Genomic DNA, 11,436 nt, shown 5'->3' with positions numbered 1-11,436 from the left:
ATGGAGCCAGGGCTGTGTAGCAGGGCTTACCTGCTGGTTGGCGGGCTTTGGACCGCCATCAGCAAGGCACTTTTTGCTGAGTTCCTGGCCACAGGGCTGTACGTTTTCTTTGGCGTGGGCTCCGTCCTGCCCTGGCCTGTGGCGCTTCCCTCTGTGCTGCAGATCGCCATCACCTTCAATCTGGCCACAGCCACAGCTGTGCAGATCTCCTGGAAGACCAGCGGGGCCCACGCCAACCCGGCTGTGACCCTAGCCTACCTCGTGGGATCCCATATCTCTCTGCCTCGGGCCATGGCCTACATAGCTGCTCAGCTGGCTGGGGCCACGGTTGGGGCTGCCCTTCTTTATGGGGTAACTCCAGGAGGTGTCCGAGAGACCCTTGGAGTCAACGTGGTAGGTGCAAAGAGGCCCAGGCATGTGGCAGATGATTGAGTGCCTGAGGGAGAGGATGGTCTCGGTGGGAGGCCAGACAGGAGGAAACAATGTAGCTTTGCACACATAGCTGCTCCCAGCCGTCCCGGTTCCAGAGGAACCGACTTAGCATTCACCTAGGCCAGACAGAAATGGCAACATGGTGTGATAAACAGATGAGATGAGAGACTATATGAAGGGGAGGGAATCAGAAGGACCAGGCAGCTAAGAGCTGGCAGGGCTGAGCAGAGCTGGGTTTGAGGGAGAGAGGGAGGGAGAGGCCCTACCTAACTGGCCTTGTACTTTCTTTCTCTATCCTGCGGTTTCCCAGTTTTCTAGGCCTGTTTCACGCCCTTAATCATCCTTGCTCTGTCTGCTTCCACGGCTACACGCAGCCCCTCCATTCTTTCCTCAAGCTTTCTCATTCCTTTACTTCAGTGGCACCCCCTGAACCACCGGCCTCACTCGGGTGGCAGAGTGGGAGACACGCCGGGCACTTGCACAGGGAGCAGGGAACCAGCCATGATGTGAGCTGGCTGCGGCTGGGCTGCGCAGAGCTCCCAGACCTCCTTAGGTTCTGATGCAGCAGCGTCAGCCCTCAGCAGAGGAGTGTAGGAAGGACTGGGGGTCTCACTGCCCTGTGCTCAGAGCCCAGGTCCACTCGGGTGTAATCCTCTCTGCCAAGGTCCACAACAGCACTTCGACGGGCCAGGCAGTGGCCGTGGAGCTGGTTCTGACACTGCAGCTGGTACTCTGTGTTTTTGCTTCCATGGACGGACGGCAGACCTTGGCGTCCCCAGCCGCCATGATTGGGACCTCTGTGGCACTGGGCCACCTCATTGGGGTAAGGGACAAACGGGAACACCATGTATGTGCAGATACTGGAGCTCTCCCTGGAGAACCCTAAGGCCCTGAAAGGCCAGGAAAAGTTCTCCCTGAGCCTCTCATGTCTTGTGGCTGAGGGAATGCCCTCTGACATGGGGCTAGTGTTGTGGGGGTGGGGGTCTGAGCTAGGACAATGGGGAATGTCCTCCTCCGGGCTGCCTCAAACGCCTCATTCTCTGCCCCACACTTCCTTGCCAGATCTACTTCACCGGCTGTTCCATGAACCCAGCCCGCTCCTTCGGCCCTGCTGTCATCGTTGGGAAGTTCGCAGTCCACTGGGTGAGGGCCTCCACTGGTAGCCTTGAGGGTGTGTGTGTGTGGTCGTGGTGGGGGCTAGGCAGAAGGAATAGAGATAGCGGGTTTTGCCATTAGGAAATCCACAAAGAGTTGAATAAACCAGGTCCTGCTCCCCCCCCCCAAGGTATTTAAACAACCCCCCCACCCCCCCACCCCCCGAGTGCAGATTTCCCTACATTCAAAAAGCTGCAGCTGTGTCCTGGCTTTCAGCTCTGACATCCTGTGGTATCCAGGGACTCACACAAAATGGGCCAGGGCAGAAAACACAGCCTTGGCCCAGGCGTCTTGTTCCGGATGTTTCCTTCTTCGCTTTCTCCAGCTGGACCGAATTTCAAACCTGAATAAAGAAAAGACAAACAGAAATAGACCACACAGAAGCACAGACAGAAACAGCAATAGTCAGGGCTAAAACAGGACAGGTGAGAGGAAGGCGCAGGAGTGGGTGAGAGCCGGCTGTACCCTCCAGGCCCCCGCTCCAGGGAAAGGCAAGCTCCCTCACCTTGGGCTCTCTCAGGTTCCTGCCTTGTAGGCGTTTGCTGAGTCTCTGGGGCTGGGGTTGGGGAAGCCAGGCCAGGGAAGCAGGCAGCCTCCGAAACCACCCCACATGAGCTCACACCTCTCTCCTCAGATCTTCTGGGTAGGACCGCTCACAGGGGCTGTCCTGGCTTCGCTGATCTACAACTTCATCTTGTTCCCTGACACCAAGACGGTAGCCCAGCGACTGGCCATCCTTGTGGGCACCACCAAGGTGGAGAAAGTGGTAGACCTGGAGCCCCAGAAGAAAGAGTCGCAGACGAACTCCGAGGACACAGAAGTGAGCGTGTAGCAGCCTCTGGCCCGTCGGGCTTCCAGGGCAGGCTGTAGGTGGGCCGCACCTTAGGTTTGAGGTGTCCCTGGTGTGTATGTGGGGAAGCAGGAGATTTAGCCACATGTTCTGACAGTAGGTACCAATCTTTATTCCCCGCCCAAACAGTTGTTTCCCTTCCATTTTTCCTCTCTTGTCATACATTGTGCAGGCAGACCTACTATTCACAATGTCCCCCTAACCCTGCCACCCCAGTCGCTTAGCCTGTGAAATAGCTGGGACTTAGGTACGCCACCATGACTAGCTTCTACACTGATAGACAGGAAGACACTGGAGGCAAATCCATCCAGTTAATTTTCCAAGGCCTTCCTCGCCTTGCTTTCTTTTGTTTTGTTTTTTCTTTCTTCTTTCAGTGTTTTTTCCATGTGGCGCGTGCTGTCGTTTTCCTTTATGCTTTGACCCTGTGGCTCCCCTCCCTGGCCCCCCTCCCGAGACCCCCTGGTCACGTCCTACTGGTCCTCGCCTCACCCTCCCGAGGTCTTCCACTGTTGCTGTACTGTCGATTTCATGTTACATGTTTTCTGTTACCTTCTTCCCCCAGTCTCCTCAGTCCCCCTCCCTAGCCCCTCAATCCCCCCAGTCGCCCTCTGTAGTTCCCCAGTCCCCCCCAGTCCCCTCTCTCTAGTCCCCCAGCTACCCCACATGCCTTCTTCTTGGTCCCATAGTTGAGATTCTAGTTTCATGACCCTTTTCCGTGTCTTAATGGCAAGAGCGAAGGGAGGCAGAAATCCCGCAGCAGGACCCCAGTGGGCATCCTGGGCCTCTGGATCCCAGCCTTGGAGAAAGGGGAGTTGGGGCCCAAGTATCCATTCTGCTTGGACTCTGATGAAGGAGCTTCATAATCCCCAAACTTTCCCACTGAGATGAGAGGAATACCAGTTTTGGGATAGCCTGAGCTTCTTGAAAGGTTTCTCTGTTATAGATGCGGTTTGGGGTTTCCTGAGGACAAAGGTCGCTCATTCAAAAGGCCCGTGTCCCTACTTCCCAAATGCCCAGGAAGGTCTCTGCCTGGGACAAGGTGACACAGAGGAACCTTCTCACAGGAAGACCCCATCCCCAGATAGCACTCAGGTCTGTACCCTGGGCCAGAAGCCTCCGGAGTCTGATTTTCGGCATCGTGGCCCCAAAGAAACCGTTAAGTTCTGTTAAACAACGAGCGCATAGAAAGACCCAGAAAGTGGGGGTCACAGGCTTTGTGCTCTGAAAGACCCTGGGAGTTGAATGGTTTCTGTTACACATTGAAGGTTGCTGTACATCTACCCTACCAATCACAGGAGGTTGTGGGGTGGTGGGGTATCCTCTCCAGATGGATTTTAGCTTATCCACTGTAGAATGGGCACACTTCTTCCCCTGGGGTGCTGTGGCAATGATGAGAATGCTTTGGAGAATTAAATGCTGGTAGAACACTCCAATAAATGATGATTATTGTTGCAGTTACTGTAATTATTGGGTTTGGATACAATTGCTGTTGGTAATGGGAAGGAAGAGGGAAGGGGGAAGGGGGGAGGGTGACTCTCCCGAGGGAGGGGAAGGGGAGGAGGAGGGGGGGAGAGAACAGGAAAGTAGATGGCTACCTTCCACTGGCTTTCCTCAGAGCCCTGCCTCCATCTCTCTGAGGTCTCCTGACCTGGGAGCCTTGCGGGGGTAGGACTAGGGGAGGGCCCTGGAATGAAGAGAGAAGCCAATTCAAGTCAGTTCTCATCTCTATGGCACCCATCACCATGGTACCCTGAGATGCAGCAGCCAAATCCATTAAAAAAAGAAAGAAAAAAGGCAAGTGCTAAAGTCCCTTTCAGCATCTTCCAATGGTCCAGGATGAGGGAGGGGGGGCTGCCAGAGCCAATCAAGGGCGGGTTGATGGACCACAGCCTGTGACTGCCGCAGTGGCTGGTGACCATGGCCCAGCATCTATGTTCTGCATCGTGTGATATCCTTGGTGCCAAGGACTATGCACAACTCTCCGAGCTGAGTTCTCCACATCCATCTTCCCAGTCTCGAAAAGCCCCAGGGCATCTTGCTTCTTGTGCCCTTTTTATAAGCAGGGACAGCCGTGTGTGTGTGTGTGTGTGTGTGTGTGTGTGTCTGTATGTGTATGTGTGTCTATGTGTGTGTGTCTGTGTCTGTATGTGCCTGTATGTGTCTGCGTGTGTATGTGTGTGTGTGAGAGTGTGTCTCTGTATGTGTCTGTGTGTGTGTCTCTGTGTATGTCTGTGTGTATGAGTATGTGTCTGCATGTGTGTATGTGTGTGTGCATGAGTGTGTCTCTGTATGTGTGTGTGTGTGTGTGTGTCTCTGTGTATGTCTGTGTGTATGAGTGTCTGTGTGTGTCTCTGTGTGTGTATGTGTGTTTGTATGGGTATGTGTTTGTATGTGTGTGTCTGTGTGTGCCTGTATGTGTCTGCGTGTGTGTATGAGTGTGTCTCTGTATGTATCTGTGTGTATCTGTGTGTTTCTCTGTGTGTCTGTATGTATATGTGTGTCTATGTCTGTCTGTGTCTGTGTGTCTGTGTATGTGTGTTCATCTGTGTATAAGTGAGCAAACAGAAGACACGATTGACTTGCCAAAAGTCACTTGACCCCATGCACAGACCCCTAAGGTGTCCCTAGCCCCCCCCCATCGGAAGTTTCTACTAGATCTCCATGGGATCTCAGACAAGCTGCGGCCATGGAAGGAAGAGACAGCGCTGGAGTGTGGTGGCAGGGAGCTCCCACCATAGGCTTTTAAGCCTCTTGACGAATTATCTCTGTGCCCCCAGGCCAAGCACACACTGGGTGCTCAATAAAAGTTTGATGAATGAGTGACTGAGGCTGGGTGGCTGGGGATGGAGACGAGGCAGTAATTGATTAAGAAGAGGAAAATTCAGAACTTGCAGCTCTAAATGAACCAAAAGGACAGTAGCTGAGAAGTCTCTGTCTCCGTGCAGGCCTGGGAAGAGGGCAGCAGCCAGGGTCTGAGTCTCTGCCCGCCAACCGCGCTGGAGCAGCGTTGGCAATCCTCAGATTTAGGTGTGGGAAGCACGGAGGGCTTTGTGCTCACAGATAAGCATGGGAACCGGGAGTGTTAAAGACACGGGTTTGATCGCTCAAAGGGAGGAATGTAGCCAGATGATGGCTTTGGAGTAGCAGGCACAGTCTTTAATCCCAGCACTCAGAAGGCAGAGGCAGGTGGAACTCTTGAGTTAGAAGCCAGCTTGGTCTCCAGAGGGAGTTCCAGGACAGCCAGGGCTACACAGAGAAACCCTGAATGAAACAACAAACAAACAAACAAACAAATACAATGCGTAACCTGTTATCTGCCCAGGGTGGAAGTGGATATTGACCTGGTGACCTTTGCAGCACCCACACGGTAGATGAGACCACCCCGATCACCCCTAGATCCTTCTCGTGAATTTGTTAGAATGCATCTTTGCGGAACACACTGCATGTACTTTACAAAGAATTCCGATGTAGTTGCGTCCCAAGCTCTACCGTGCACACGGGATTGAATTATTATCACCAGGAAAATTTTCACCAAATGCTGCTTAGCTATGGCTGCTGCTCGTGGCCAGACTCCAAAGTCTGACCCAGCACCAGCTACTTAGTCGTGTTTAACCAAACTGCCTTCTCGCCTCCTGCAGATGGTTACTCTGCTGGCCATGGTGGTCACAGAGATCCCCCAAAGGGGCCCCAAAGAGCAAGGGGGTGGCTTGAAGGAGAGCTGGGGACCATTTTCACTGATAGTTCTCTAGCACCTTCTGCAGGGAAGGAGCGGAGGAGGGGTGGGCTTCTGGAGAGATGAGGGACCAGGAACCGGGTTAAAGCTGGACGGCATCCGAGGCCGGACAGAAGGAGAGAGGGAAGGTTAGCCTCTCCTTCCCTGGAGACGTTCCTAGGATGGTAGGCCATCTGTTCGACAAGGGGAAGAGTTGGCCTTCGATGCCCCCGACCTCAGGGGCTCCAGCTGGAGAAGTAGGCTTCACCACCACAGTCCCTGGGGCTGGTTAGGGACAAAGGGTCTGGGGAGGACAGAGACCCACCAGGCAGGCCCTCAGTGCAAGCCTCCTGCCCCTCATTTGTCAGGGGAAGTTTTTAATTAATGGTGTGTAATCTGATCTGGTCCTTCTTCCTGCTGAGTACTGCTTTCAATCAGTGGACCATCTGCAGCGCAATTCATAATTCTCTCGGGGGGGGGGGCTCGGGATGGGTGCCTTGGTGATTAATACAATTAGCCTTTTATGTTGATGATTGTCTTAGCGGGAGCAGATGATATAAGCCCAGAGCCCAGGCACTTACTTCCGATTGGCTGGCGGGAAGCCGCTTGCCGCCCCCCCACGCCCTGCCCCCACTGCTGGTCTTTAATTTACAGCCCCAGGGATAAAGAGGACAGGCCTCTTCTGGGACCATGCTGTGCAAGGTGGGAGAGGCCTGAGAGGGGCCGGACGCTGGGACACATTTGGTCCTCAGGTCTAAGGGAAAATGGGGACGAAACCAGAGATTTACTTTCCAAGAAAATCACTTTGCCTTAAGGGATTCTTCTGCCATGGCTGAAGAAAAAGACGGGGCTGGCCGTGTAGCTCTGTCCGCCCTGCATGCGCAAAGCCCTAGGTCTGATCTCCAGCACCACAGAAACGCGGCATGGTGGCATGTGTCTGTAATCCTAGTTCTCAGAAAATGGGGACGGGAGGGTCAGGAAGTTTGACTGAGACAGGGTCTTACTCTGCATCCTGAGTTGGCCTTGAACTTGAAGAGAAATGTCCCCCATGCCTCAGTCTCCCAAGGGACCATAGGCTCTCAAGCTTTCTGGGTCATGGACTCATTTACTCTTCTGGAAAACTCAGCAGCGAAGAGACAGCCAGGACCACCCGCCTTGTGACACCTGTTGTTACCACACGTGACACCGATTCGAATCCCATGGCTCCTGTCACCACCGTGGGAGATGCCATTTCAACCACGTGAGCACGGCTGCCTCCTGTGTGGTTCCCGGCAAAGCCAGGGCTGTTACAAAAGAAGACACCATTGCCTCCTATCCATTTCCTGGGCTTTGCTGAGCCTGGAGTGGTGTGCATGCACATGTACATGTATGTGTGTATATATGTGTGTAAGTGTGTATGTGTGTGCATGCTGTATGTGAGCACACATGTGTACATGTGTGTACATATGTGTGTGTATGTGTGTGCTTTCTTGGAAGTGAAGTGGACTCCAAAGGAAAGGTGACATGTCACACACAAGAAGAAGAATAAACAACAGTGACCTCCTCAGTACACAGAAGCAGAGCACTGGAAAGATGGAAGCTAGGAAAACCGGCTTCGGGGAGCTTCAGGCCTGAAGGGGGCTGGGAGCAGCGGGAGCTAAGTGAAAGGGAGGGTTTTGAGGATTGGAACTTCATATGAAAGGAAACAGGAATCAAATGTGGTGGTGTAGACCTACGGTCCTAGTACTCCAGAGACTGAGGCAGGAGCCAGGCCAGCCTGAGCTCTTACAATCATGTCTCAAACAGACACACACACACTCACTCACTCACACAGAGACACTCACACACACATGCACACTCACACACACATGCACACTCACACATACTCACACAGAGACACTCACACACACATGCATACTAACACACACTCTCAGACTTACACACACATGCACACTCACATGCTCACACAGAGACACACACACATGAACACTCACACACACACTCACATACACACACACAGTGACGAGCCATGGGAGCCTCTGATCTGGACACACTGCTCCTGAACTGCTTGGTGGCCTGGAGCAACTGAAGGTGGGGAAGAGCTGGCCACAGGGTGGATGTCATCAGCACAGGCCCCACATAGGCCACCATAATGAACCCCAGGCCTGCATATGTACTGACAAGGCCCAGGACAGACGTCTAGACTCCAGGGAAGGTGAGGCCTGAGAGTCCTCTGAGAACAGAGGAGCCCACCAAGACCCCAGAGTCTAGCCTTCTGCACCCCACAGGATTCCCTGAGCTGGCTTGCAATCCTAGCTTCTCCGCCTGTGGTAGGCCTGAGCCAGTTTCAAGGATAGCCTACAGCTGATCGCAGCTACACCCAACCTCTGGGTCCACATCACCTAGGGTTAAAGCCAGCTTGGGGGCCTCACAAGAAACTCAAGCCATTCAATCCTGGGCTTCTAACCTGCGTCCATTGGGGTGGGGTGACTAGTCCTTCTCCCTCCCCCAGATAATCCCTACTCCTTAAAATGGCCTTGGTCTTCTGGGTTGGTTCCTAACATTGTGAGGTGTGAAGTTTGCGGAAGACTTGTTAGTCCGAGGTTCTGACAGGACCCTCTCCCAGGAGCCAAGGACAGGCTGTTTGTGTTAGAGAACAACCAGCTCAGATGAGCAGCTGTGCAGGTGTTCTAGCTGAGGAAACCCTGGCAACTGGGCTGGAGAGATGACTCAGCGGTTAGAAGCACCGAACTGACAGCTCTTCTGATGGTTCTGAGTTCAAATCCCAGCAACCCACATGGTGGCTCACAACCATCCGCTACAGTGTACTTACATATAATAAATAAATACATCATAGGGATGGACTTACAGTAAGTTCTGGGGACCTTTTCCATTTGGGAATGAACAATCCGTAGATGTTTCTCCTTTGTGTCCTCATTGCCACAGCAGTGGTTTTTATAAAATAAAATCCATCCAACTGCACAGAGTCGGATGGTGAATGAACAAAGCGCCAGTGATGAGAGACAAAGCAGACAGAAGCAGATGGAGAGAGACGGCGAGAGACAGTGAGAGACAGCGAGAGACAGAGGAGACAGCGAGCACCAGTATCAGATCCTGGTTTGAGGAATAGCATTGAGCAATATCCTTGCCATCTTGAACAAAGTCAAAAGATAACACATTGGTCAGGGTGCTTGCTAGTGACCTTGGACTCCTGCTGGGAGACTCCACTGGGTGAGGAGAAAGAATTACCCACAGCACTGCCCTCACCTGCTCTCCTCCACAGCTCAGAGCAACGGCGGGGAGTGCAGGGGAAGAGAAAACCGAGCTTGATAGACTCTTTTTTTTTTAACCTACAGCTTAGGGCCAGCTGCTGCGGTGTCAGAGAGAAAGGCGGAAGTTAAGAGCTAATCAAGACAAAGCATCCAGCCATGCTGTGGCCACTCTGGGCAGGCGTGGTAGGGGGTCAGCATAGCCAAGATCTGCAATCACTTCTCAGGGAGAGAGCCTCACAGGGCAGAGTCACATTCAGCAAAGCTGTGGTGGCCGGTCACTGTCAGTGAGGGGGTTACAGGAGTCTGATGGCATTAATTAATAGACTGCAGTTAGTGGGCAGGAAAAAAAGAGAGAGAGAGAAATAAAAACTGGTATTTCAGAGCTCTGATTAGGACCGATGAAGAAGTAACGACTCTTAGGGAGAAGGCCAGAGATGGGCAGAGACCAGTGTCCTAACTCTAGACATGAAGCAGGGCCCAGACAGGCCAGAGCCCAGCCCAGGACAGAGACCGGAGATGTCAGGGCCAAGAGCCACCATGACTGTTCTCCACCCGGGAGCGGCTCCCAGGTCCTCGCCAGCTGAATCCTTTTCTCCCTGGATTCCAGCCTTACATCACGACTGTGAAAACTGTCAGCTTCTGGCTCTCCCTCCCTGGCTCCCACACACTCTACCCCAATTCTGCCCTGGCACTGAACACCGTTTTGCTAGATTATGTGAGCACCTGTCACCGAAAGGCCTTTTAAAGCGAAATGATATTTTTGGTCTACTAATTGCAGGACGCCTTTCCCCAACTTTAGTGTCTGTCCCATGCTAGAGGGGACATTTTCTTCCCGTCAGTTTTCCAAGTCACAGCTTTCCCTCTTGGTCTCATTTTGTGGCAGCATGTAGCCCAGGCAGGTCTCAAACTTGTAATAATCCTCCTGCCTCAGCCTCTATGGAGTCATCCAGATGTACATCAGTGGGAAAGACCTTCCTTGGGTATTCTGGACTTGAGGAGACACAGTTCCTAAGGGACACTCCCGACAGCCTGCTCAGATACAATGCCTTACCACCGGTAGACTGTTCTGTGCCAGTGCCCGACTTCCATCACCGATCTCCCTTCATCTCCTTTCTCCCCTTCTTGATTCTTTGCTCTGGGGATGATCACTGGGATACATTTTGTATAAGTCGCCTGTCTGCTCCTTTGTGCTAGGATATTTTGTAAATTCTTGGCGTCTCTGCTTTTCCTGGAGCAGCTATGCTCAGACAAGGTATGCTCTGGGGTTTTGCTTGTTAGTTGGTACCAGGGACTGAACCCCTGGATTGAGTCCCCAGTCTTCATCCTGAGCATGCACTTACTCACTGTGTCTTAGTTACATTTCTATTGCTGTGAAGAGACCACCAACCAAGACCCAAACAACTCACACAAGAGAGCATTTGCCGGGCGGTGGTGGCGCACGCCTGTAATCCCAGCACTCTGGGAGGCAGAGGCAGGCGGATTTCTGAGTTTGAGGCCAGCCTGGTCTACAGAGTGAGTTCCAGGACAGCCAGGGCTACACAGAAAAACCCTGTCTCAGAAAACCAAAAAAGAGAGAGAGAGACAGAGAGAGACAGAGAGAGAGAGAGAGAGAGAGAGAGAGAGAGAGAGAGAGAGAGAGAGAAAGAGAGAGTACATTTAATTGTGGGCTCAGTCTCAGGGGTTTGGTGTCTATGATCACCATGGTAAGGAAGCATGGCAGCAGACAGACAGCTGTCGTGCTGTAGTGGAAACTATGAGCAGACAAGAGGCAGAGGTAGGGACAGGCTTCTGAGGCCTAGAGCCCACCCCCCAGTGACACGCCCCCCAGGAAGGCCACACCTCCAAACCTTCCCAAACAGTTCCACTAACTGGGAACCAAGCATTCAAACACACAACCCGACACGGGCCGTTCTAGTTTGAACCACCACACACTGGAACTGTTGTAACACATCTTTGATCATGGCAAGGTGGCGGGCCACCAACTAACAGGATAGCTTGCACTTCCAACCAAGATAACTCGGGATGTAGGAATATAT

General features: G+C 52.8%; 1 protein-coding gene across 1 annotated transcript; it reads left to right on the top strand.

Moving 5' to 3' along the window:
* Positions 1-2,419, top strand: Aqp6 (aquaporin 6). The gene is made up of 4 exons (XM_052160181.1): positions 1-393; positions 1,097-1,255; positions 1,495-1,575; positions 2,222-2,419. Exons 1-4 carry the CDS (start codon positions 1-3, stop codon positions 2,417-2,419), a joined length of 831 nt encoding a protein of 276 aa, XP_052016141.1.
* Positions 2,420-11,436: the final 9,017 nt, after the last annotated feature.

This window comes from Apodemus sylvaticus, chromosome 17 (assembly GCF_947179515.1).
Source record: "Apodemus sylvaticus chromosome 17, mApoSyl1.1, whole genome shotgun sequence".
Lineage (NCBI taxonomy): Eukaryota > Metazoa > Chordata > Mammalia > Rodentia > Muridae > Apodemus > Apodemus sylvaticus.
Note: the sequence above shows the minus strand (reverse complement) of the source record. Positions and strands in the feature narration are given on the sequence as shown.